The sequence below is a fragment of the Engraulis encrasicolus genome, chromosome 13 (assembly GCF_034702125.1).
Source record: "Engraulis encrasicolus isolate BLACKSEA-1 chromosome 13, IST_EnEncr_1.0, whole genome shotgun sequence".
Lineage (NCBI taxonomy): Eukaryota > Metazoa > Chordata > Actinopteri > Clupeiformes > Engraulidae > Engraulis > Engraulis encrasicolus.
This window is the reverse complement of record NC_085869.1, coordinates 24,039,238-24,067,113: the sequence shown is the minus strand read 5'-3', so window position 1 is coordinate 24,067,113 and position 27,876 is coordinate 24,039,238. Positions and strand designations below refer to the sequence as shown.

Here is a 27,876-nt window from a genome sequence, read left to right as displayed (position 1 = left end):
CCCACACACTCTGTCAACTGCTCCATCTCTGTTATCGCTTGGGTTGAAAAGCATCAGTTGATAGGGACCGAGGAAAAAGTGAAGTTTACAGTAAATTAGATTGAGACTAACCTTGACAGGTTCTTGAACAGATGACCACATTTTGATCTTTTGACCTCGTGCGCCTTTTCCCTTCTTCTTGTGGTGTTCCACAACATTTCTAACCATCTTAATAAGAAGCAAATCTCTACACCAAATGTATTTAAACACAGAATGTTATATTTATTTAATAATACACATATAACACCTGTGATGACAGGAGCTGGTTGAAACCAAACGTACACTGCAACAAAATGAAACGGCCAAACTCAAATGCCGCATTTCATATTCTCTTCTTCAAAAAATAAAGTTGTTATTGTTTATTGGGACAAGGCCTTGACAGCTTCCTCGTCCGACTGAGGGACTTTGGTCAAGAAGTGGAAAAACGGCAGGCCGTGAATGCAAGTTTGGCTCTCCTCCCCGAGTTGCTCCCGCATCCGACCCAGAGTGTCCTGTACATCATCTCTTGATGGGTTTATGGGCAGCTGCCTGACCATTCGCACCGCTTCTCCCTTCAACACACAAAACATCAGCTCTTAAATTCAACAGTCATTTGGGAAAAAAAACCCAAGCATGTCTTCTTCCAAGATGCAGGCTACTGCTGCTACTGCTAAGACCAGCTCTGAAATTACTTGTCAAATAATTTTAAAAAAAAAATCTGCCTCTGGGAGTCTGGGAATTCATTTGGCTCCATCTGAGCCGGTATGTTTTTATTTACTCAAGACTGACAGATTTGTGTTCCCTAAGCACACACTAAACTAAAAGCCAAAGGCGAGAAAACTAAAACAACTGAATTAAAAAAACCCTGCACATATAGACTTTAAAACATCCTTGTGCTGTTGGATGGGAATTCTGAACAGAGAAGTGAACGGCCAAACAGGTAACCCAGAAAGTGACAAGCAAGTTAACAGTGTAATTCCAAACCTCGAGGTAGCGCGTGGCTTTCAGAGGTCTACACTGCCTCACACTCTGAGCGCCCCGCTCCTTGACGGCTGTTAAAATTTCCTTCAGGTCAGTGATGCCGTAGAACGGCATGCAGTCGGACATGCCTGTCACCTCCACGTGCCTCTCAGCGGACGACGTCGAGCCTGGACCAAGGCAAACAACCAAACGGGGATTAATATACTTTCAGTACAACAGCTACCTCCAGGAAAAGATAATAAATAAATATTGTGATTTACGCGCTCCTGGTCGCGGCCCAAGGCAAACAAGCGATGCAGCAAATTACACACTAAATGACTATTACAATAACTTGGGAGGCTGCAGAGGAAATATGAAGAGGAAGAAGAGTTTGCAGGGGATAATTTATTGGCCAAATGGGTCTCCATGGAAATCTCCATAACTTTTTTGTTTTCCCCGGACAAAAAATGCAGATATAAAAGAATGAATCTCATACACGTTTGACACTGTTACGTAGATTAGTTTGCCACATTGGAAATGCCATTACTTAGGCAAGAGTATCTCACAACCACCTCAATGATAAAAAAAGTTTAAAAAAACTTAAGTCGGGGGTCAACGTGATGGTGTAGCCAAAGTCAACAGGACTCATGGCTGCCGTTGTAAATTTAACATAATGTTGCCCGGAGGAGGCATGGGCATGTACATGTGCACATGATCGCAGCACAACACTCATACCTGTATACATACATATTGCTACACGCTGACTTGTAAATTACCGTACACATTCTGGAGCAAATGCTGCACATCAGAACGTACAGTTAAAGGACAATTCCAGACAATTCAACATGCTCACGTATTGCACGCTTGCGTTGACTTGACAGTTCCGGATGACAAAGTAGTTGTTTGTTCAGTCCTTTCCGAGATCTTGGCCATTCTACTTATAATGGCCATAGTAATTAATTTTTTTTTTTTTTTTTAAATATCATCGCAAATATCATCCCAAACATCTTACAACAGAGCAATAGGTTTTTTTTGGCGATTCAACAGTTCAAAGTTCCATGCACAGCTCCTAGGTGCTGGTAGATGCAGGAATGTTCAATACTTCAAAAGAAAGAAGTCTACCGCACACTTTCTTGACTTTGTGCTCGTTTTATTAGAGCGAACAACGCGTTTCGCTCTAATAAAACGAGCATAAAGTCAAGAAAGTGTGCGGTAGACTTCTGTCTTTTGAGTTTTTTTGGTGATATTTACTGTCAATGATAGCTGGAGCAATACAACTGTGTCTTGAAACTGGCCTGTGTTCTCCTTTAAATGTACGGTAAAAGCTGCACACTCAATATACAGTATGTACCTACAGTATGTACAGCATGTACCTAGCAGCTCTCCAAAATGACAATATCTGGCTGAACACATGGCATTGGCTCCACTGGCTTGCACAGATACTTTGGAGTGCAGGTGCTCGAAAGGGCCCGGGGGCATGTGGAACTTCCGGCTGCCTCACAAGGCTATATAATATATCGGGGTATTAATCGTCAATGATTTCTAGATGACAATGTCAATATGGACCACAAAAAAACTTCAAAAAAGGAACTTTCAAAAAGAGACATTTTTTCGTCCAGTACAGCAAAGGGGCAGGTGCTTTGGCACCACCTCTCCCCCTGCCTCTGATTGGCTCTGATCCCCCTTTACAAGGGCATCTCCTACACCTTCCTTCCTGCCTGCCTCCAGGTCTCAACCCCCTGACAGGGACTACGACCTTGCTCTGACCTCACACAGCAGTTAAAAACAGTGCTTTTGAATTCGCACGCCTCCGCAACTTGGACAGGTTGGATACTACCCCCTGTGGTGAGGTGATTCGAATGTAAGAAAGGTCTCGCACACTCCATTTCAACAACTTTCATCTGACATTTCCACAGACTTTCACCCGACCATCTTTTTCATGAAGATTGACCTGAAGACGGCCAATTGACTGAAGCATTGTATTAAAGTTGCTACTGACATTGACTGTGTGCCAGACCTTTCTTACATCTGAATGACCACAGTGACACATGAATGTGAGTAAACCATGGTACTGTACATGTAGACTGACATTTCTGTGCAAGCCTGTGTTGAGGTGCAAGTCATGTTTACTCTGTATTGTCAATACAATTCATTTGGATTCAATTCATTGGTTAATTGGGGGCAGCCATGGCCTAGTGGTTAGAGAGTTGGTCTTTCAAGGGGTTTGCCGGTTCGAATCCCCCCTGACCTCTCCCTACATCTCCATCCATGGCTGAAGTGCCCTTGAGCAAGGCACCTAACCCCACATTGCTCCAGGGACTGTAACCAATACCCTGAAAAAATAATAGTTGTAAGTCGCTTTGAATAAATGAAAGCGTCAGCTAAGTGAAATATAATGCAATAATGTAATGGTTAATTGGTCCTGCAGCTGCCAGCACTTGACCTAAATGGTGAGCATGGTTGAGTTTTGAACTACAATTCTTAATACTAGTCTAATAATTACTTTACCCAATATTGTGTGTGTAAAGTAAAGCATTGCTCCACTTGCCTGACTCAAAGGTGAAAAGTTAGGCCCATTTAGAGGTGGGCATTAATGTCATGTTGCAGAGAGGAGAGGAGGAGACTGTGATTTGAGAAAGGACAAACTGGGGGAAAATCATGACATACTGTACTGTAGCAAGGCCATGCTTACCATTACTGAGAATGTGAAGGTGGCCGATGTAACCAAATAATACACAATTAGGCTGGATACACAAGATACTGTACACGCGTATGTGCGTAGATTTGTATCCTACATACATCATGTGGTATGTAACATGGGGATAATGTATTAATGTATGCACGGAGAGTGATATCAACACACTGAAAAAGACTGAAATCCAACTTCACACCATGCAGCTGTTTCCATAAGTTGAGAACTGTGCTGTTGTTTTCAGCTACTGCTTGTTAAACACTGACACGGCAGCTCTGTTGGAAATAATGGACCTTAATCCTGTTATTCAGGCCGTTATGTTTGACATTTCTAAATTATTTGTGAGCCGCAGGAATTAATGAAGCCCCAATGTGCCTGACCTTCGTTAAATCAAATTAGACAACTCGGGAGGCCATTGAACAGCGTGAACTGAGGAATTACTTGGCCACATTGTGTCAAGGGAAAGTGTGGTTAATTGTTCTGAATAAATGACTAAAATGACGGCAATAGATCTATGAAGAAGAAAACGTTTCGTAAAAAGGTCCTACTACACTGTGTCATGCTTTAACATGACAACAAAGTTGGACAAGGTAAATCTTAAAACCCCCTAAGACACTACCGCTGTTACAAATTAGCGGTTACCAGAATGGCAATGAAACGACCAAGTATTAATGTATTACTAAAGACCCTGTGCACTGTCATAGTAGTACTATCAGAGATTATTTAAATATAGAGATATGCCAACATAATAGGTTTCTATGGGCACCTAACGTGACTAGGTTCCGGTCTGCTTAAAGGGGCGTGTCATAATGCTCCAAGAATGAATAGAACAGTCCTTAGGTCTGCCTAAAGGGGGATCCCCCCCCCTCCCCCTTGCGACAGTAGAACCCGGAAACAATGGGCCAGCGGAACCTCTCTCTTATCTACCCTCTCTGGTACTCTGGTGGTTAAGTTCCAGTGGTGGGATGAGGCGGTGCCTGGTAAGGAGCTGCGAAACATAAAAGACAGATCATCTACAGATCATAGTTGGGGTAAACATGACGTGTAGGTAGCAGGAGGCCATGGTGATGGTCCTTCCGCTCAGAGGGGTATACTAAGAAGCTGGTTCAGCAGTAAACCAGGTTAAGTTATGAGGTAAATCATCTAATAGAAGAGCCGGGAGTTCTACATTTCATAGGAATTTAACATGTTCTAAAGAAATTGAGATCTCAATGCTCATCTTTTAGATCAGTGGTTCTTAACCTGGGGGTGCGCCAGAGATTCCAGGGGGTGCACAGAATTTAGTTTGTGTTGAGATTGTGACCAAAATTATACTTGAAAACATTATCTTACACTTAAAACATTGTTTAGTGCATATACATGTGCGGAAGTTTGTGTTGGGGGTGCGCGGCTTGTCTTCGGCACAGGAGAGGGGGTGCGTTAAGTAAAAAAGGTTAAGAACCACTGTTTTAGATGATTTACCGCTTAACTTAACCTGGTTTACTCCTGAACCAGCTTCTTCCTATGGGCCCCTGAACATTACGCAATGTATGTGCATTTGATGATGTGCTGCAACTGTGCCTGAGCGAATGAGTTGAGTGGTGTTGAAAAAACAGATTTTTTCCAAGGTCAAACTTCTTTTAACGCCTTGAGGGTTTTTTGGTTAAACTTCTGAAGAGTAGTGCGTTTCTGGTACGGTGCTGGCTCAAAATCGAGATGAACTTGGGAGTCAAAACACTTTTTTGAGCTAGTCCTCAAAATAAATGGCTATTACCGCAGTACTCCCATCTTGTTCCATAAAGACTACCTCAAATTTCAGGTGATTTTCAGGTGAGTTAACAAACATTTGTAATCTGCCTTTCATTATTACCTGGATAGACTCGGATCTGAAAGCCGTTTGCCACCAGCCTGGGATCAGAGAAGTAGGCGGCGCCGCATGGCTCAGGGTTTCCTTTTCTCATGCTGAGCAGGACATCCATGTACTCAGACCCACCAAGCAAACTAGCCAAGGAAGAACAGAACTGTAAATTGCATGTATTGTATTGTATTGTTGTGTGTATTGTAATGGATGCCTGTTTTTTTTGCACATGGAACACAATGAACACAATGAAAATGTTCTGCAGACAAAATGTCAACTATTAGCTTTTTTTTTTTTTTTTTTAAAGCATCACTTCCTACAGATTCCAGTGTTGGGTGAGAAACATGAGTGATACGTTACCCATCTGTTAACTGTATAGGGGTCTGCAGGCACGCCGCTGGAAGTATATTATTCTCCAGAAGTCTTTTAAACAGCAAGGCCTCCTCCACCCGAAATGGATTTAACAACGTCAGCTCCCTGCCACATAAAACGACCCAGGCGCTGTGCGAAGCCAAGCGGTTTACAAGGCTGAGGCCCCGCGGGGCAGCGCCACTCTGGGGGGACGGCAGGAGGTTAAGCCGCCGCCTTAGGGCAGCCAGGCAGAACGGGAGGGGCCTGGAGACCCTTGCGGCCGCGGCTGCTGCTCCTCCTGCGGCACACGGGGCACTACTCTTCTTCGCCGCCTGCGAGGAGAAGAGCTTGTCGAGGAGCTGCTGGTTGGAAAGCGGGGCCTTGCGTTTCAGGCCCTGGGCCTTGTTGGCAGAGCCGTGACCGTCCCTGGCCGGGGACTGTCCCTGCTGCTGCTGCTGCTGCTGCTCGGCACGACTCCGACGCAGGTTGCAGCTGTTAAGGGCCTTCTTGGCTTTGTCCTCGTACCTGCAATTACACATACACACACAAGCGCGCGCGCACACACACACACACACACAAGCTATCCTGTTAAAACTTCCGAACATGACATACACAGACGTTTGGTTTTACACCAGTCCAAGTGCTCCACTAGGGATTTACCTTTTTCCCCCCGTTCACATTTGTAACATTCAGGGGCAATTACTCTGTATCTCTGGCAGAGTCCAGTTTAGTGAAGAAGGCAGCAGTTGTGGCTAATTAAATATGCTCATTTCACATAAGGAGGCTTGATTTAATTTCCTTTTAGTAAATGCAAGTGGCACCTTGGGAGCAGCCATATATCACTGCATAAAACAAATGTGTCGAAACTGGCAGGACAAATAAAAAAACATCTGCTACCTGAGAGCAGATGGGGTTGAGGGTATTATGTGGAAAGAGGGATTAGGCCAAATCCCAATTTGCAATTCTGAGCTTCCGACGGAAGAAGTTTCACTAGGCTACCGTCTAACATCTGCGCCGTAAGTGACACAACATGGTCAATGTGCTGCTCCAGTTGACATTTGAAATAAATCTAAACGCAACATTTTTTAAACCAAAAACACCAGTAAATAACATACAGTATGAACAGTGTATGTCTGTGGCAATGACACTTATTTGAAATTTGCTCCAAAACGCCTACAAGCTGAATGCAAGTATCTGTTTGAATAAAGAGATACCCCAGAATTGAGCCTTGTGGAACACCACCTGCTGTAAAAACAAACACTGAACGGTAACACCAATAACCAGTGATGATAGTTAAGTTGACAGTAATATACCTTCTTCAAACACTCGCTAGGTAATGCTATTCATTACTAATACATCATAACGCCACAACTACCTCATCAGTAATCATTTTGTACCTTACGAAAACAAATGTGTTGCACGCAGTGTGACCTGAGGAGTGAGATCTATACAAGAAAGATACCTGATTGCCAGGTTTGAACAGAATTGCTATAGCTGCCAAAAAGGAAGCCAACCCTCCAGTATCTAAAACTAGACCTCTAGTCTAGACTCCATGAATGCTGGAAAATAGGAAAACTTGATTTATGACTTGGAGGCCCCCATGTTAGATGCTAAAAACAGCACAAAAGGAAAGTAAAATTCTTCTACAACATGTCTTCAATAAACCAGCAGCCCAGCCCAACTACACCCCATACCACACCTCATACTCATGAAATGAATGGGAGTGTGATGAATAATGGCAATCCTGTTCTGCCTAAAATAAGTCTGGCTGCATCCCACTGTTTTCCACAGAACATGTTAGTCAAGGTGGGTGGGGACTTCAGAGGGAATCAGAGCCATATGATCATTGGGATGGTTGGATCATTATCACCATTCAAAAGGCCATGTTGTTCAATTTCACATGTAACTAGCCACAACCAGGGAAGCCTACAGTGGGGGGACAAAGGGGTCAGTTGTCCCAACCCCGGGAAAAAGGGGGCCCAGAATTGAGTTTTCATTACATTGTATGCATTGGGTGGGTGGGTGGGGGTATTCTGGCAGATTGCTTTGTCCTGGGCCCGGCCAAAACTGTCAATGGCCCTGGCCACAAGGAAACAGCAGTGGTGTAGTCTACGTAGAACGCGGGTATACGGAGTATACCCACTTCTAAATTTCAGGGATTTCAGTATACCCACTTAAAATTGATTGATCCATTGTTTTGAATAGCACAAATATATACAGTATACCCACTTCAAAAATGCTCAAATATACAGTATACCCACCATAAAAAGTAGACTACACCACTGGGAAACAGGTCACGAGTAGACCCGGGCTAACTTGAGAAAATCGCAAATATCCCCCACCACCTCAGTATTGTTTTGTCTAAAAGCTAACATTTTGTCTTTAACTCATTGTGTCCTGGAGCGACATATACGCTGCATTCAAGTTCTTGAGATTTGAGCTGTTTTATTAAAAAAATGTGGATATGTTAGAGCTGAATGAATACATTCTAGTGCAAAATGAAGGTTCTAGCTTTTAAATCCAACTCATTTCATGTTTTTATGTGCTTCGGAGGCTGAGATATTTAGGTTTTAATGGGGAGAGGGGATCTTTTCCCAAAAAGGGCTTAGGCTTGCTTTATGTCTTTTCTGTAGGCCAGAGGAACTTTCAGAGAATTCAAAAGGCCACAAGTTCATCAGAATTCCCCAGATATAATTGTAAAGCTTAATCTCTGCACTATCAGCATCTATGATTAACTTACATTGCCTCCGGACATGGGCATCGGCTGGCGATTAGAGACAAGTTCTATTTTGTCGTTGCCACCCATTGACTAACCATTCTCTGCTGTGGTGCACTTGTGTGTGGGGGTCAGAATTGTGCCGGAAGCAAAAGTGCTCTGCAGTGCTATGGGAACCAATGTGCAGAGGGCCTCACCCTCCAAACTTACACACTTGGACTGAAGGTGAAGCCCAACACAATTAAGTGTCTCTAAATGTTTATGGAGCGTATTGGAATGGCACAAATATCTACTCACTCACAAACTGTTCTTAGATCAACTTCCTGTTTGTTCATTTCTATTGAGGTCTATGTGGTGGGATGGATGGCATGCTTTGTTTGCATTACAAACCTGGAATTCATAACAAGGATCAAACACACATAAAGCCAGGCAATAAGAATGCAATGCTCCCTTGGTGTGGAGACTTTTGGAGACGTACCAAGTTCATATAGTGTTGCTGGATCGAAGCCAAATCTTTTATTGCTCTATCTGACCATGACAAGGAATGTGCACATGCATTCAAAGACACACGTGAACATGCATTCACACACACACACACACACACACACACACACACACACACACACACACACACACACACACACACACACACACACACACACACACACACACACACACACACACACAAAATCTAGTCAGTGAGGAAAAACCAGGCTGTGATGTCTAACCACGTGCACATGTTTGTTACATGATTCCGCGTAAAAAGGCTTCCTAGAAGTGCCGTGCGACTTAGCAGGGGTGGCAAAATATATCCCTCACTTGCTTTAGCCTTCTTTCAACCGCAACACACGAGGGTATTCTAAACAGATGTCTTTTTCCATACGCTCAACCATATTTAAATCCCACTGAGCAACACTGATACTCTTTTTCCAGCCTGTCAATTAGGCTAAATAGGTATGAAGTAAGTGTGCAGCTGTATATTTTTGGGCTTGATTGTATGAGGCCGGTTGCCCTTTCAGATTAATGGGAACCAGGATGAAAGATGACAATGCTTACTGTTTCAATAATTCACCTATAAAGTCCGCAGCTGTAAAAGTTAATTATAGCCGAGCTAATAGCGTACCAATTAAGGGTGGAAATGTCTTATGATTGACCTGTCAGCTACCTGTAAAATGACGTCTCTGCGCAATAAATCATTTGCGTTCGACGTCATTTCCGAGATGGTTCACGTCGATGTCAAGTCATGTAAGAGACGCAAACGAATGGTGGCTATAAATACATAGCATATTTTGGAAAACGCGAGAGGTTAATTTGAGCTGCCGGATCCCTCTTTTTACAGTGGAAACTATCGACCATCTCACCAAGTAATCAAACACAGTTGCCTGGAAAATGAAAACAGTAGGGATGCACCGATACTGATACTGGTATTGGTATCAGCACCCGATACTGCTCATTAAACTCGTACTCGTACTCGGCAAACACTTGCCGATACCAGGAACGATACCGCTATTACACAAAACAATGCAAAATCTTGTCACGTTCTGTTGACCTGAAAGCAGCATACTTTTAGTAACATTTAAATCTACATGGAAATTGACAATAAAAATATCACAGGTGGAAAAAAAACAAGGCCATGCATTTATTTTCATTGTATTTTGGTGGTAAAAGGTATCGGTATCGGTAATTGGTATCGGCAAGTACACACATTAATGTACTCGTACTTGTATCGTTTTTCAAAAAAGTGGTATCAGTGCATCCCTAGAAAAGTTTTCAAATCAACAATTCTCCATCTGGGTAGCAACACGAACACGCCAAGAGGATTTTCCACGTCGTATTTTATACATGCAAAGTGGCAGGTCGATTTTTTTGTTTTTGTTTTTTTGTTTTTTTTCTGCTCTCGCAACCAAATGAATCACAACAACTGGAAAGTGCTGCTTTTGCAAGGGGTGAAGAGTCTGGAAACTCACTTCTTTCTGTCTTCCTCCCCAAGGCTTTCCCATCGCTCTTTAACAGCAGTGGTGACATCCTGCAGACTGGCTCCAGGGTCCTCCAGCAGGATGGATGCTCTGCTGTCTCGCTCGAAGAGGGCGCGGGCGGACGCCGGCTGACTCACGGCACGCGAGCCGATCAGCTCGAAGGCCATCAGCTTGGGCATTCGCGCCACGATGATGTTTGACGGCTTCTTGGACAACGGGCTGCTCCCCCGGCATCGCTCCACGACCTCCTCCTCTCCCACTTCCTGCTGCTGCTGCTGCTGCGGTCGCTCCGACAGGACATGTAGCTTCACCGGTTCCAACAGACCTCCGCCGACGGGATCCATCAGGGCTTGGCCCGCGCTCCAGCTCTCGGCGGAGATGCTGCCGTCTGTTTTGGGTGTGACTGAGGACAGGTCAGCAGCAGCGACACGCCGCTCAGGTGCTTCCTTGTTATCGTGACTAGTGCTTAAAAAGTCATCATCTACCAGGGAGCTGTCCACATGGCTCATGTCAAACGAGCTCTTATTGATAATCCAGTCTTCTGACGAAGACGAAGAGCTGGTTTGGTTTAGGGACGTGTTATTGGCCGGGTCACTTGCCCTCGCAGGAGTCTGCTCGATAGCTCCGAACGAATGCACGTCAGAGCTGTCTAGCGGAGCTTGAGGCAAGGCAGCTCTGTGACTGCTGCTGACGATATTCACGGCGTTGCTTTTAGTTCTTCCATTTACCGGGCCTGTCTCTATGGCGTCAGAGGGGAGAGGATCTACGTTCGCGTCGTGGCTGACACAGTCGTCTGTTTTCGCCAAGGGTCCATAGAGGTCAACCAACAGAGACTCCACAGACGCCAACACTGCTTCCTAGGAAGACAATATGACGAAGTTAAGCTAATTGTGCGGACATACAAAAGTACAAAAGCATACACGCACGCACAGATGCGTGCAAGTGCACGCACGGACAAAAAACGCTGACACACACCGGTCATAAATCAACATTAAACAACCTTGTTCTGAAGCAGAACTTGAGTTTTGTCAGGAGTGAGATTGACATCCACCGTGGCGGCTGGGACAGTGATGTTCATCATCAGCGTCGGGTAGCGACGGGAAGACGTGTCTCCGCAACAGAACTGCCTAACCAACTGCAAACACAAGACAACACAATACATCTTTTTACAAATATTTGTGGGGTTTTTTCAACTTTATTTAGACAGAACAGTGAAGAGTGGGACAGGAAATGAGTGGGAGAGAGACAGCGGAGGATCGGGAAATGACCCGGGATGGGAATTGAACCCGGATCGCCCCTAGTAGCAGTCCAGTGCCCAGCCGACTAAGCCACGGTTGGGCCGACAGAATAGAACATCGAGTTTCAGTCACAATGAAGTGCAGATTTCGATTGCATAAAAACAGTTTTGCTCACTGGTATATTTGATTTACATTGTTGCTGTGATCTTCAAAAAAAAAAAACCCTAAGTGTTCATATATTAATTCTACCCATGCTGTTACTAAACTCATATTTAACTAATGAATTCAAATATGTGCAATCCAAGACAGATGCCATGTTAATGTCTGCTCCATGGTACATGTTCGATAAACAATATTGTTATATGGCACAACATGAATGTACATTTTGTGCACTCCAACACAGTAGATGCCAACTGCAAGTACAAAAATAAATCAATAAGTCATACCTTCATAATGTCTTTATGGTGAACTGGTCGGCTGTTCACAAAGATAAATGTTCTGTCTGGATTGCTGGAGCTTGTTGCAGCGTTGTCCATGTTAGGCTTTGGGAAAAAGCCTTCAATTGATATCTGCTTTCAAAAAAAGACAAAATATTGAGTACAGAGATTGCCAGAATGCAAAATGACAAAATCATGTACTACAAAAAACAACACGCATTCACAATCCCCATACCACAGTTTACTCATTTTACCCGCTGAGTAACTGGTAACATGTTTGATGAACAGACGATCAGAGCAGATTTGCCATGCCGTTATCACGTCATGGTGCCAGGATGCTTAAAAAAATGTAGAACGAACACAGCTTCTGTTGTCACCGGATTGTGTAATAAACACAAACATCTTCACCAGGCCAAACGATGAAAAAGCCTCCAGATTACTCAGTCTTGCCCTTATGCTGTAAACTTTGGGCCACATTTTTACGAATTAACAAGCAGCAACAGGCAGCGGGCCAGGGGGACATTTTATGAACTGGAAGTGCTTCATTAGGGTTATTGCGACTCTTCACGAAACCAATTTTGCGTTACACGGAGTCTGCCATTACAACAGTCAGCTATAGTAGCTAGCGCACGCGATCAAGCCTTGAAAAATGAGGCCTAAGGATACATCACCCGATATAAAAAGACGCCCACAATTTAATAGTCCCTAGAAATAGATGTGCGTGCATGAATAAACGCAGCAGTAAACACAAATTTACAGACTAAATTACAGCGCAGAAACATCTTCATCAACTACATCAACAAAGCAGAGATCATTAGAGGTGGTTACGAGGTTTAAGTGCCACACACAGGTGGGGAATCTACATAGCCGGGCCGTGCCCTCCTAGTGACGCAACAGCTTCAGCGTCGCTATCAGTCAGGTCAAGAGCAATGCAAGCACTTCCTGAGTTCCTGCAAAATCGGGAACTCGTCTCACTTTGTTGGGAAGCAAACAATCATTAGCAAATCAAAGGAGGCCGTTTGGGAAATGCTAATTATTATGCTCTTGGTCAGACCAAGTCTCGAAGAGATTTGAAAGTCGATGATAATCAGGCTAGAATCTACACCATTTGGGCGAAGTGCTTCAACAGTCCTGCATGCAGTAAATGCAACAGATTACTGTGTCATTATGTTTATGTTTTGTGCTCATTTAAAAAGAAAAATTAACATGTCTTCACAAAGCGCGCATAAACAGAACAGGCCGACCTACTTTAATGAAACTGACACGAGAGGCTGAGGTCTGATGGGAAGAACACCCTTTCCTATTGACCTTTCCACTCAAGATGCAGCACACAGCACACAGCACAGCCGTTCTCTCGCTTCCTCTCGTCCTCTCTCCCTCTTGCTTCCTTTGCCTCTGTCACACTCCGCAGCTTCCAGGAGGTGCGGGGGAGAGAGGGAGAGAGAGCCACGTTTTGGCAACGTGACGCAGCTGATGGGAGAGCAACGCGGGACGGGAGCACAGGCAGCAACACACTAATGGCTAATGACTGATGATGGCTCAAGCAGACATCTGTAGCCATGATGATACATCATACCATAAATTAGCATCGCTCTCCTCTGCCCCCACCTGCCTCCTCCCTAACCGGCCGACCGATCGACCATTGTAGAGATGGAGAGTTCTTAGAAATTATAAAGACGACAACATCTATTTGTTTGTTTTCTGGCATGTCACACATGAGAGAGGTGGCCAAGACTTCATGCATTAATGCACACTTCATGGCTTTGCCAGGGAGATTCTTAGAAATGATAAATAAGGGACTTTTGATTTGTTTTTCTAGCATGTCATACATGAGAGTGGTGGCCAAACCAGGCATTAACGCATTCACAGTACAGTATGGTCTTGCTATAATGGATTGCATTTACATTGCATACAGTAGTTCCACAAGAGGATTTTCTTCTCCTCAGTCATTATAATGAATGCACGTAGGATGCTGACAGGGTCGTCTGGATGGTGTCTCACAAGAACAAATACTTTGGAAGGTAACAGCTAAATTAAAACGTTTTCCAATGTGTTCTAGGTCATACATAACTATATAGTTGACTGTTTTTATGAAATATAGCATTACGCTACACTGCTGCTGAGGAATGGTATAGCATAAATTACAGCGAACGTTATTAATCCCAAAGGAAACTAGACTGCCTGTGCAGTCGCCTTCGACTGCTTAAGGTATATCCCCGAAACGCGACGCTTCCAGTCCCCATCATTCCTACCACTCCCGTCCACCATTTCGTAAACGTATATGATACATACAGACGTGACATGACGTGCATAGGCTTAAAACCAAACGACTATTGTGAAAATGAAGCAAAAAATGGGGCAAATGGTAATACTGTTTTAATGGTTCAGTGGATATACCACATTAGGTACAGTGTAATAACCAGTGTAACAATATTTAATACAATGTAATTTTTTTACTTACATCATGTGTTTGTGCGTAAGTGGTATTGCATATTGTTACACTGGTATTACACTATATTACATGGTATTGCATACTGTTACACTCATTATTACACTGTACCTGATATTGCATATTGTTGCACTGGTATTACACTAGTATTACATGGTATTAAATATTGTTACATTGGTTATTACACTGTACCTAATATGGTAGATTCACTGAAATGGTGAACCATTAAAATAAGGTGTTACCGGGCAAATCAATCCACCCAGTCAGAAGTTATGGGCCAAATGAAAATTCCGCCATTTTGAAAGTGTTGTCTTCCAAACTCGAATCAGTTCATGAACCTACCCTAGAGCATTCACACACAAAATTTGGGACAAATCCATCCACCCGGTCAGTAGTTAAAGGCCAAAGAATAATTCGGCCATCTTGAATTCAGCCATCTTGAAAGTGTTGACCTCCAAACTCGAATCAGTTCATGAACCTACCCTAGAGCATTCACACACCAAATCTGGGACAAATCCATCCACCCGGTCAGAAGTTATGGACCAAACAAAAATGCGGCCATCTTGAATTCAGCCATCTTGAAAGTGTTGACCTCCCAACTCGAAGCAGTTCATGAACCTACCCTAGAGCATTCACACACCAAATCTGGGACAAATCCATTCACCCGGTCAGAAGTTATGGACCAAACAAAAATTCGGCCATCTTGAATTCAGCCATCTTGAAAGTGTTGACCTCCAAACTCGAATCAGTTCATGAACCTGCCCTAGAGCATTCACCCAAAAAATCTGGGACAAATCCAAACATCCGTTCAAAAGTTATCGCGTTAACACGAAAGACCTTACGCGGCGGACGCGGCGGACGCGGACGCGGACGCGGCGGCGGCGCACGCAAAACCATTACATCCCCGACGCTCCGCGTTTCGGGGATATAATTAAAGGGACACTGTGCAGGAAATGGTCAAAAAAGGTACTGCAACTATGCTGCTCATTGAAACTGGGCTGCCTATTGCCAAATTTGATCTTTACATGAAAGTAATAAACAAACATTTCCTAGTATGATCCAAGTAGAGTAATTTTTCCAGCTAAAAATGGCTATTTTTGGAAATTCAAAATGGCGGACCATGGAGAAGATCCCCCTTTTCGTGTATGAAAAGTGCAATTTTTCCAGTCATAACGAATACTTAGAATTTGATGGTGGTTGTAAGTATTCATGAAAAAGGTAACATTAATGAATGGGCAGCATGAATTCTGGAAATAAACAACTAAAACTCTCACACAGTGTCCCTCTAATCCCAAAGGAAATTAAGGTGTCTGTCAGTTTAAACTGAACAGACCTGCTGCCGTGCAAGGTGGCGGACCAAAAAAAATGACTATACGGAAATGTTTTGATATTTCTTCCTCAGTGCTGGCAAAAAACATGCAGCAACAATAATGCTGCAGCACGGAGAAGAAGTGAATATGAAATTATGTTGAAAACAATACATTTACAAACTATTAACTGAAATAATTAAACTGCCCTACAAAGGCAAAGTGCAGTAACTAAACCAACATTGAAACTGAGAAAAATGCCTGCAAAGTTTTCATACTGGCCAGCCTAACACGTTGCAGGGAGAACAGGTTCATAAAATGAAAAACACAAGGGATAGTATCACACTGTTGTACTTGCAATGTATTTGGTTCCAGATTTTGATTTTGACACTCATGCAGTACATGAATCAGAAAATAAGCAGGTGTCAAATGCAAGGACACTTTGGTCCGGAGGTTTACTAGGGAGGCCACGCCCTCCTATTGATGCAACACCTTTGGCGGTGCTTCTAGTCAGGCCAGGAGCAATACAAATATTGTTTCTGAGCTCCGGAGAAATCAGGAACTCTACCCACTTTGTTGGGAAGCAATCAACTTTGAGCAGCTCCAACAGCCCTGGGTAGAGGCGTGTTCAAGGCAGTGACGTGGATTAAGCGGACACGTTCTATTGGGACTAAGAAAATGGTTGGCTTAAACTTTGGCACAGCCTTTTCTGGCCTCAACCAGTACCAAACCGAGGGAGACGGGTTAACTAGGCCGTTTGGGAAACGTTATTCGTTATCTTCTTAGACCAACATCTCGCTACGAGATTTGAAAGTCGATGATAATCAGACAAGAAATCTACAGCTCTACGTAGCCTCCCTTGATTAGGGAAATACTCTCTGTCCAGGGGAAAGACTTGCTAGAGGAATTTGGAGATGCACAGGGGATTTTGGTGATCTCCCACTGCTTCAGGTGCTGATGAAAACAACAACAGTGAGAGAGAGAGAGAGAGGGGAAAGAAAGAAAGAAAGAAAGAAAGAAAGAAAGAAAGAAAGAAAGAGAGAGAGAGAGAGAGAGTGGGTGTGAGTGAAAGGGAGAGAGAGAGGGGGGGGGACACTGAGAAAGTATTTGAAGGATGAAGACAGAAAGATTAAGAGAGCGAGAAGTGTGGGAAGAAAGAAGAAAGAAGCGCAAAACTAGGTGGAATGTCTGTCGAAATGGATTAAGAGAGAGAGAGATGCACGGCTGGTTGAAAATACACTACACCTGCCGAGCCCAAAACACTGACATTCCTTCCAGAAAAATCAATTACGATCACTCCACTGCTCATTCCGCTAGCACGCAGCAACATTCCTCTGGTCATATGTGGAAGGGGAGATGAGATGGAAAAAAAAAGTGTGGGAAAAAGAATGGTATAAAAATAACACAACAAATATGCCCAACTGGGGTGGTGGGGGGTATGGTGCCTGCCACATGTCGATACCAGTTTTGAGTCCGGCTATTTCCAAAGTCTTCCCATATTTCTCTCCCAACCGTTTCCTTTCTGTCTCTGTCTCTCACTGTCCTGTCAAATAAAGGCCCAGAAAGCCCAAAAAAATGCACTTGGCCTCCTTTGAAAGAAAAGTCCCCTGTTTCGATCATGTTGCCCTTGCACATGCACAACAAGCGGACCTGCCGGTGCATATACAGTGCGAGAGCATGTGTGCAAACATGCGTCCTGGGGCGTGCTGCGCTGTGCTGTGCTGTGCTGTGCTGCGTTGTGCTGTGCTGTGCTGCGCTGTGCTGTGCTGTGCTGTGCTGCGTTGTGCTGTGCTGTTCCGTGCTGCCTGCGCTCGGAATCTTCAGGAGGGATAATTGGTGCCAGCTCAGTGTGGGGCGTGGCGCGGCGCCAGCGAAGCCCAGTCATATCCCTGCCATGCGTTCTGCGTTCTTTGCCGCATGCGTGGCAAGCCATGCCATCCTCCCTAACTCGGCGATGGGCAGCGCCATGCGAGCCTTTGACGTATTCTTTCTGTCCAAAGGCCAGTCATCCACAATGCAGTGCCCGATTGCAATTTTAACTTTATTATGACCCCTGCCAGGCTGGTTAAGGCCAGACTGGCTAATGGTCTTCATGAAATAGAAAAAAAAAAACATTGAGCATGGGGAGTGCATCATCAATTATTTTATTATGCTATGTAAAAAAAGAAAAAAAGAAAAAAAAGAAGAAAAGAAGAACCTGAGTGCGATACACTTTTTCACCTTCTCAATTGTTTTCTCCCCAATGTCATTGCTAAAAGGGACCCTTCAGTTTCTCATCTTGAAAAGCAAAGTCATTCAGCAAAACAACACTGCTATTTGAGAAGTCAGAGTACAATTACAGGTCCTGAATGTGCAAGATAAAATCCTAAAAAGTTAATTTATTATTCAGGAACAAGTAGCTCAATAGTATTCTCTTCCCTATTTGTAGAACACCTGTGTGTTTGGGCACCCATGGGGAGTACAGCATTTCATTGATTACTACTCTGCACTATTTTATTTTTTATTTTGGACTTTCGGTACAAAAACTCTGAGTGGGTAGAGGCGGTAGGGCTGCTCTATTATGAGAAAAATCAATATCACAATTATTTCAGTCAATATTGATATCACAATTTTTTAAGACAATATTTTTTTAAAAGACAAATAATTGTGCTAAACAATTCACAATCTTCCCTCCCTTCAGCAGTGTGAGTGGAGAGCCATAGAGAAACACACAGTGGTGTTCTGCATGAGTATTGGGTAGCAAGTCTGCTCCGTGCTCGCAATGGCTCAAGTGGAGGGGAATGTATTAAGCTTAGCGTAACCAACCATTTGGCAGTATAGAAAAATGACAAAAATATTGTTTCAACTCGATATTATGATATTTAATATTGTTTGACAGCAATGTTGATATCACAATATGAATTCGATATATTGCACAGCCCTAGTAGAGGACAAGCAGGGGGGATTCTAGAAAGTTCTGGAAGGGTTCTGACGTGCTCACCTCTGTCTCTTAATCTGAGCATTTCCCACAGAGGGGAGTTTTTCAACCTGCAGAGAGATCCCTGTAACTTTTTTTTTTTTTTTTTTTACACGAAGGGCAATGGCGAGAGAACGCTGAGTCACTCATGTAAAACTAATTGCGGAAGAATGCACCTCAAGGGAAAAATAAGAGGAAACGGCGCTCCTGGGACAAAAAAAAGTCCTGTCAACAGAAAGAAAAGTGAAGACAGCTCCTTAAAATTTAGCGAATTTTGTCAAACGTACCAGGGATGTTTCAACTGCATGTCAGGGCTTTCACCTATAGCTTACTTGGCCTGGGTTCAAGTACACAACCATGCAGCAGCGGCTGCAGCAGCACTGGCTGTAAAGTCACGTTGTTTACGATGGAAAATGACGTCCAAGGCCTAAGCCATATCTCAAGTCATTATGCTGCTGCAGTATGCACTCATATAATGTATAGACATATACTTAGTGAAAACAAAACCCTCTAAAAACCCGGCGTTAATTGTGTCCCCTGATGGAGTTTTGCTTTTCTGCCCGGGGTCACTGCTGTACCTTTTGCTGCACAGTGTGTCCCTTTTAACGTCTCGATGGGATTTATAAAGGGGCTCCATAGGTGTGAGCCATGTAGGATTGGGAAATGTACCTACCTACCTGCACCAGGCCGTGACAAGATTTAGCCAGACCCATGACAAAATCACCTGAAAGGGCCCCCCCTAACAATACATACAATGTAATGGGGACCTAGTTCTGGGTCTAGGACAACTGACCTCTTTGTCACCCCTACCTGCTGTCCCCTGCCTCTTGATATACTGCGCTACAAATGCAAAGTGCAGTAACTACTTCAACAGTGAAACTGAGAAAAAGGCCTTCAAAGCATTGGCAGTAGATTGGATATTGTAGATACTGCAACTTTGAGATAGCAATATCTCTAAAACACAGGACTTATTTTGACAATACAGCTTTGTTACAAGATAAAGGAGGTGTAATGAGGACCATTTTCAGTCTAAACTCTACATTTTGTCAAAATATGTAGTTACTACACTTTGCCTTTGTAGGGCAGGATATATGTGGGTGGTTGACGTTTAAGGCCATAACACACTTAAAGGAGGAAACATATTCCAATTCCAGAAAAAATGGGTGGAAAATTTTGGGAAAAAAAAAAAAAAAAATGGTATTTTATATATGGTAAAGTGGTATTTTGCTTAATTTTTGCCATTTTGGGGAAAATGTGTCCTGTGGTGTGACATTCTGTAAGATACAATAAAATGATTATTATTCTGCACAAACATATCCCCAATGCTCTCTCTGCTATTGTTCCTTTAACCCCCACCCCACACACACACTACTATCCACCCGCACCCTCACCCCCACCCCCACCCACACACGCCTATGCATCGTACAGGCAGACAACTGTGATTCCGCTGCATGGTTTCACTGTATTACTTGTAATAATTGTGTGAATGTGACAAATACATCTCCTAGTATCCTTATATCCTTGCATGATGCATCAAAATAAGTGAGGATTGAATAACACAATGCCTAAGCATGTCACACCACAGGACATGAAGTCACACCACAGGAAATTCACTGCATTGTGGCCATTTTAATCCTTTTGTATTCGTGACTGACATCCGAGCTCATGCTAACTAGATAACGTTATTGTGTTTAACCTTGATATGTGTTTTCACTCATAAAAAACTTTTTTTCCTTCCATAAGAGCAGTCACACCATGGGACACCATAAATGAACCTAAGCATTGTGTGACAGAAAACTGCAATATGTAGACAAATTAAGAGGTTAATAGTCACCTTAAACTTTCACACCACTCTCCAATAACTGAGGTATAACTGGTTAGGAGCCTGTCTTTAAGACCCTTGTAGTTGGCCTTGTAGTTGGCCTTGCAGCTGGCCGTCCACAAACCTGACTTACATGTCACTGTCTCTCACTGTCCTGTCAAATAAAGGCCCAGAAAGCCAGCAGGACGCAATTTGTGTAAGAAATTGAACTGGTAGTTAATATTACTGAATTGAGTTTTTTTCACATTCATATTTTTTAATATAAGGTTAATATGTATGCAATCATGCCAAATGCTTTATAAATGATTCAAAATGTTGTTGGTTTATTTAAAATGTTATATCTGTATATATTCCAGGTTGTATTAATGTTGCAGTCACACCACAGGACATTTGACATATAAACTTTTCCATGAATCTGACCAAAAATGTTTCTTCTCATCTAAGACTAATATGAAACATGATGTACCACATCTTTCATTTACATTTGTTTTAAAGAGGAAAATGTAGGTTTTTAACTAATGTTACGTAAAAACAGGGCGTCATGTCAACCACCCATGTACGTACATATTCAGAGGAAAGGGCCCCCCTTCTCAATCCATACAATGTAATGGGGACCTAACTCTGGGACAACTGACCCCTTTGTCACCCCTCCCTCCTGTCCCCTGTCCCTTGGTATACGTATATGAATGTATTGAGAGTGCTGTGCAATCAACCCTTTAAGGAGGGGTGCCAATATTCCTGGACGTGCGCTTTTTTGTGTTTTTGCTTGAAATTACAAAATGCAGTTGGATAAAAAATACTTTGCTGTTCTAAATATCAATGGACCTTCAATTAAAAGATCCTGGTGGTAAAAGTTGTGTGTGTATCCATTTATTTCTGGATATATGGCACATTTTGTAAATAAAATGAAGGGGTGCCGATACTAACTGGCGGCACTGTATATATGAATGTATTTATTGAGAGCGGCTGACTGACCTCTGGATGATCCTGGTGCTGGTGATGGAGCGGGAGCATGTTGGCCGAGGCTGCAGCTCCGATCACGGCCATCAGGGCTGCTCTGCCATCCGACACCCTGGACTTCTGCCAAACCACGACCTGAAACAACATGGCAAAAAAACAAAACGGGGGCAAGTTATTTTCAGTGCCGTCCCAAAAATAGGCACACCTGCGGGATACTGTGCACTGCAAAAACAGGCACTCATCACTAATCAGGGAACCTCAATGGAGAAATTACCCTCCAAGCTGTTTTTAGATGGAGGGATAGAGGGAGTTAGGGAGAGAGAGAGAGAGAGAGAGAGAGAGAGAGAGAGAGAGAGAGAGAGAGAGAGAGAGAGAGAGAGAGAGAGAGCGAGCAAAAGAGCAAACAGGAAAAAATGAGAATTAGAAAGAAAGAGTATGAGAAGAAAGAGAAGAGAGCGAGCAAACGAGAGAGAGAGAGAGAGAGAGAGAGAGAGAGAGAGAGAGAGAGCAAAAGAGTAAACAAGAAAAAGTAAGAATCAGAGAGAGAGAGAGAGAGAGAGAGAGAGAGAGAGAGAGAGAGAGAGAGAGAGAGAGAGAGAGAGAGAGAGAGAGATGCACGACACAGCTCTGCTGGGGGGCTCCTGGTGCCTCTGAGAATGAAACAACATTCAGGAGATGATGTTGCTGCAAGTCAGGGGTGCGTTTCTCAAAGCGAAATTGTTAGCCAGTTAGCAACTTTGGTAGTTGTCAATGGGAAATTGCATTGAAAACAACAAAGTAGCTAACGTATTTAGCAACTATGGGGTGCATTTCTCAAAACCAAAGTTGCTTACTACATTAGCTCCTTTGCTGTTTTCAATGCATTTTCCCATTGGCAACTACCGCAGTTGCTAACAGGCCAACAACTTCTCTTTTGAGAAATGCACCCCTGGTCTCCCAGCTGGCCTTGACCGAGCAGAGCAGAGTGATAATGATGGGGCATAAACAAGAGGACAAGTCATCCCAAAGGTTCATTAGATAACGCGCACCTGCGCCTTCCATTTTTGGACGACGGTGCGGTGGTGCTGTATTGCAGAGATGTCACCCCCACAGGCACTTTTACAACTGTGGCAACAGAGGCCGAATAGGGGATATTCAGGCCCCGTTGTCTTCTACTACTCGTTGAGCATCTCAACATTCGAGTCCCGTGGACGTCAGTGCATGCGAGCGAGCGAGCGAGTGAGAGGGCGAGAGTGAGAGAGCGAGAGCAGTGCAGTCCATCTGCAAACAGGATGCATATATTGACACCTGTGTCTCTGCCTCATGTTTAGCTTTTCCCACCCGTAAGCACATCTCTCTGGCTCTGGTGTGTGGTTTCGGGGTGCGTGCGGTTCGTGGTGGTGGTGGTGGTGGATGGGGGTGTAGGTTAGGGTCGTCCACAGCACAGCACACCTCCGCTGTGAAACCCACAATTTGGTAACGGTAAAGGGATCACTCCAGTAAACAGCTCCGAGCGAGGAGGAGAACCCATGAAATCCGAGCAGGGGGACAAAGTGCAAAGTTCGCGATACGGGATACGGGGCCTTGCGAGTGTGCTGATGGGACAGAATGCAGGAGACGCGCTCGCTCCTCAACCCAATGATGTACGAATGAATTAAAACCAAAAAGGATTTCATTTCATCGGGGTGCACTTAGGCCTGGCCCCCCTCGCTCCCTTCCAAATAGCTCCCATAACTTTACCTATGCCCAACTGCAGGCCAACGGGCTGTCCTGTCAACACATATGGGGAGGGGGGCGGGGGCTGGTAGGGGATGGGGTCATGGCTGATAGCGTTGCTGCTTGCACAAGGGCTTGTGCGTTCATGGAGATGCACAGTGGGGAAAAACTTGACGGATTTCAGGGGGAAACTTCCGGCAAGCTGGCCCAGGCTACCGGAGGTGCAGCCTGAAACTTGCACGTGTGTTGATTGAATTAAGGGAGCACTGAGACTGCGAGAAGGAGAGAGTGAGAGCGACAGTGAGAGTGAGAGAGAGACTGAGAGCAAGAGAGAGTGAGAGAGCGAGAGCGAAGGAGAGAGAGACAGACCACGGGGCCAATTCCCAGAGGAGCTGAACTCTCCTCCGTAGATGCACGTCTTACAGCTCTCCTTCCTGGAAAGCCGTGATTGATGGTGGAAAAATACCACGAGTCCGCAGGTGCTGGTCAGCTTTCAAACTCCTCTGTCTTGGCTTGAGGACGGCCCGAGTGCTTTATCAAGATCGGATTGGACCCTTAAAGAGTTCTTTAAAAAGCTTTCCTTCTGTCTGGGATTGACAATATTACGGTGAAAAGGTGTGTGCCTACAAGTGGTTTTGTCTAGACTGGTGTCTTTGATCACCGAGGAAAAATAAGATAAGGAGTATTGAAAGCACACTTGACAGAAAAAAAACTACAAAAGAGCAAAGCGTCTAAAAACAAATGTGACCTGTCCACCGGGCTTATGATGGGCACGCACTACAGCGGCAGATTGCATACAGTGGCCAGAGCTCAGTATTCACTCCTCGCAGTTAACGGACAGAGAGAGACACCATGTGGCCCATTGTTTAACTACATGCCAAAACACATTTTCCCCATCTAGTTCATGGGATAATTCAAATCAATAATAATAATAATAATAATAATAATAATAATAATAACTGTATTTGTATAACACCATATCATACAAGGCATGCAGCTCAAAGTGGATAAACAACACTGTTAAAGATGAAAATAAAAAGTGAAGTAGAAAAGAGAGACAGAAACGAGACAGAAGAGTAAGACAAAAGAAGTAGACGGAATAGAGAAAGTAAGAAGATGGGTAAATGTAGAGAAATGTAGAGAAAATGAAATAAGTTTAAAGAGGACATAAATATAGATTGTAGAGGCATAAGGTCCACAGAGGTTGAGCACAGGATTCTTAGAGGCATATGGTTGGGCCCAGGATAAGTGATAAATATTATTATTTTAAATCCCGTAATGCACGCCGTACCACGCTGTAATAGTCATTGAAAGGTTGATAACCATAGTGCTACACTAGTATGACATAACACAGGGCCTTTAGTAATGCACTATGACTCGGTAATTGCCATTCTGGTAACAGTAAATGTATAACACCGTGTTTTAACAGGTTAAAAGCTGAGGACAGCAAGCTTTTTGTACTGAAGTTTAGAGACTTATCATCAGTCATTTCTGTCACGTAGTTAGAGAAGATATACGGCTTGGTATTTCCGAATGTTTGCCTTAAACTAAACCTTGTTTCAGATATTAGTCGTATTGTACCTTGTTGTGTGTGAAGGTGATTCTCAGCACAGGCTTGACCACGGCGTATGCCATGAGAAGATCCTGGATTTTCTTGAGCTCCTCTTTGCATTTCTTTGTGTTGGAGTAGAACTGCCTCCTCACAGGAAGGTTCTTAAATAGCTTCAGAGCACACACAGTTGTCCCTGAGGTAGAAAAGCATGACACACTCAATTAATGCACTTGCAACGAGACATTGTGCACATCCCAGGTTAGCCAAAAATGAGTCAAAAAAAATCTTATATGAGAAAATACACAGAAAACACAAAACGCTCAATATATACATTGCAACAGATTTAGCAACACTGCAAAGGAGACATATGACCAAAGTAACCACTGACCTTGGCCAAGATGGGAGGGCTTTTGGGAAACAACGTGGCCCGTGGGATTCAGTGTATACTGCGTGCTGAAGTCATCCGCGGCTGTCTTGGTGGTGACAATAACCTGATTGACAGATCCAACAACGTTTGGTAATGTGAATATCTCAATAAAATTTAACTGCCAGGCACCTCCAGACTTTCCACAAATAAATGCTCTGAATGACAATATTTTCATTTGAAATAAGAAGGAAATGTTGTCAGTAGTTTATAGAGTGAAACAACAACATTCATTTTATAGAAACATCCTACAGGTCTTAAGTACAGCAAAAGTCTGACTGTACATGGGGTTGTCTGCCTTGCTCAAGGCCACTTCAGCCACCAACATTCTCTTATACAAGGATCATGCCTGAAACCCTCCAATTCAACGGCCAAATCCCAAAACATTAGGACACATCTGGAGCGAAAGTGGACAGCCGTGACCGTGGAAGAATGGTCATGCTGTTGGAAGGTTGCCGGTACGAATTCCATACCAGTAGAAGAATGTGGCTGGTCTACGTCGCACTCATCCATGGAGGTAGTGTCCATGAGCAATGCACTTAACCCCTCATTGTTCAAGGGATTGTATCCAATGCCCTGTACCTGCATGCTATCACTTTGGACAACAGCCACTGTTTAGTGTCATGTAATGCAGTGGTTCTTAACCTTTTTTTCTTAGCGCATCCCCTTACCTGTGCCGAAGACAAGCTGTGCACCCCCAACCCAAACTTCTACATGTGTATATGCACTAAAAAATGATAAATGAGTGATTAATTACAATGATTCTCGATTGAGACATGAATCAATACCTGAATGACTTTAAATGGGAACTAAAACTAGTTTAATTTGAACTTAATTTGGCTTAATTATAATGTTTGCAAGTATAATTTTGGTCACAACCTCTACACAAACAAAATTCTGTGCACCCCCCATGGAATCTCTGGCGCACCCCCAGGGGGTGCCCGCACCCCAGGTTAAGAACCACTGATGTAATGTAATGTAAAAGAGTGTGCATGAATTCCAACTGTACCTCTGCCACAGCACATATAGACCCCAGCGCCTCTCCTCTGAAGCCGTATGTCTCCAGCTGCATAAGGTCATCATGGCTGGAGATCTTTGAGGTGTAGTGTTTCACTCCCATCACCTCGGTGTCCTCAGCTTTAATGCCCGAGCCATTGTCCCTCACCTCAATGCGATCCAGTCCATAATTTTCCTGCGTTGGAAGTTCAACACAATGTTGTGAATGCTAAAGGTGAAAAAAAAAATCTGTACATGACACAATGCCACAACTCCCTGAAAGAAGAGGTTTTATACTTCAATGGGACCTTCCTGGTTAAATAAAGTTCAAATAAAATAAAATGTGAGTGACAAAATGTTCTTTCTGCTTTAAACGTATACCAACCCCTGGTGAAAGAGAACACTACAGTTTTGTAACAGTTAAGGAGAACAAAAAGTTTCTTCATAGTCGGTTGTACTATTACCAGTTTAACGTCGATGCTTGAAGAGCCTGCGTCCAGTGAGTTTTCAATCAATTCCTTGACGACACTCACAACAGATGTCACGACTTGGGAACTTGTCAACAAGCGGACTGTCTCTGCAGAAAGCTGCTTCATTCTGTTGGTCGTCACCTAGTGAAGCAATAGGACAAAACACTTTTGTACATATTGCATATATATAGGCTGTTAACTCAAAAGGTGACAAGACATCAAGCCAAGCTCTATCCATGACGTGGAGGGCACTGGTGGCGGGGTTAATCCTTTTATACCATTCCAATTTCCGAAACAGTAGCAGGTCAAGTTTAAGGCCAGGTATGGCCAGCTTCAGCTTGCTTGCCTTCTTTCTGTCTGTTATCTAACGCCTAGGTGTATAATATACTGTCATCTTGAATTCAATAACACACATCGATCACATGGTTAACTCTAAAATAAGTTAAAATGGTGTTGAAATGTAAGTTAAAATGTGAACTTTGTCGATCGCAGTTTGCTAATGTTACCCAAATACAGTGCAAATTTGAAGCCAAAACAATAGTTACCTTCCATCCAAGTGTGAACTTTCCCTTGTTTTACTAGCCTCCTAAAGTGCCGTGTTAACGTCGATCGCAGGTTAAAGTCAAGCGCAACTGTTATGCTTAATGTGACATATAGATAGTGATTATCAGGTAGTATGACTTTCATGTATTTGCGATTATTGACAAACAATTTATAATGCTAAAAACAGTAGCCACCACGGCACAATCAAAACACGCATGATCCAAATGAACCCGCGAAAATCACTTCCGCTGGAATGTTTTACGCAATCTATCAAAGTAAGGGTTTGTAGTATTTGGAACCCATGTGTAAAGTTATCGTATGAAGCAACAACAAAAAATGAAGCAATAATTACTACATTTGGCTAAAATAGGGAGACAAGCACTTACTTGCCATCGAAAAAACATAATGCGCAAAATACAACCCGGTCTTTACTTGAACTTGCACTGCGCAATAGACAAATCTTCCATATGAATATAG

General features: G+C 43.5%; 1 protein-coding gene across 1 annotated transcript; it reads right to left on the bottom strand.

Annotated features, from left to right (window-relative positions):
• Window positions 1-236: 236 nt before the first annotated feature.
• On the bottom strand, window positions 237-27,628 carry pms1 (PMS1 homolog 1, mismatch repair system component). Its single transcript, XM_063213504.1, has 13 exons — window positions 27,402-27,628; window positions 26,851-26,997; window positions 26,400-26,582; window positions 25,355-25,457; window positions 24,996-25,159; window positions 21,735-21,854; window positions 12,235-12,357; window positions 11,551-11,685; window positions 10,542-11,407; window positions 5,868-6,383; window positions 5,520-5,650; window positions 1,003-1,166; window positions 237-590 (listed from the first exon to the last, which is right to left on the bottom strand). The coding sequence occupies exons 2-13, from the start codon at window positions 26,980-26,982 to the stop codon at window positions 399-401; spliced, it is 2,829 nt and encodes a 942-aa protein (XP_063069574.1). The 5' UTR covers window positions 26,983-26,997; window positions 27,402-27,628; the 3' UTR covers window positions 237-398.
• Window positions 27,629-27,876: the final 248 nt, after the last annotated feature.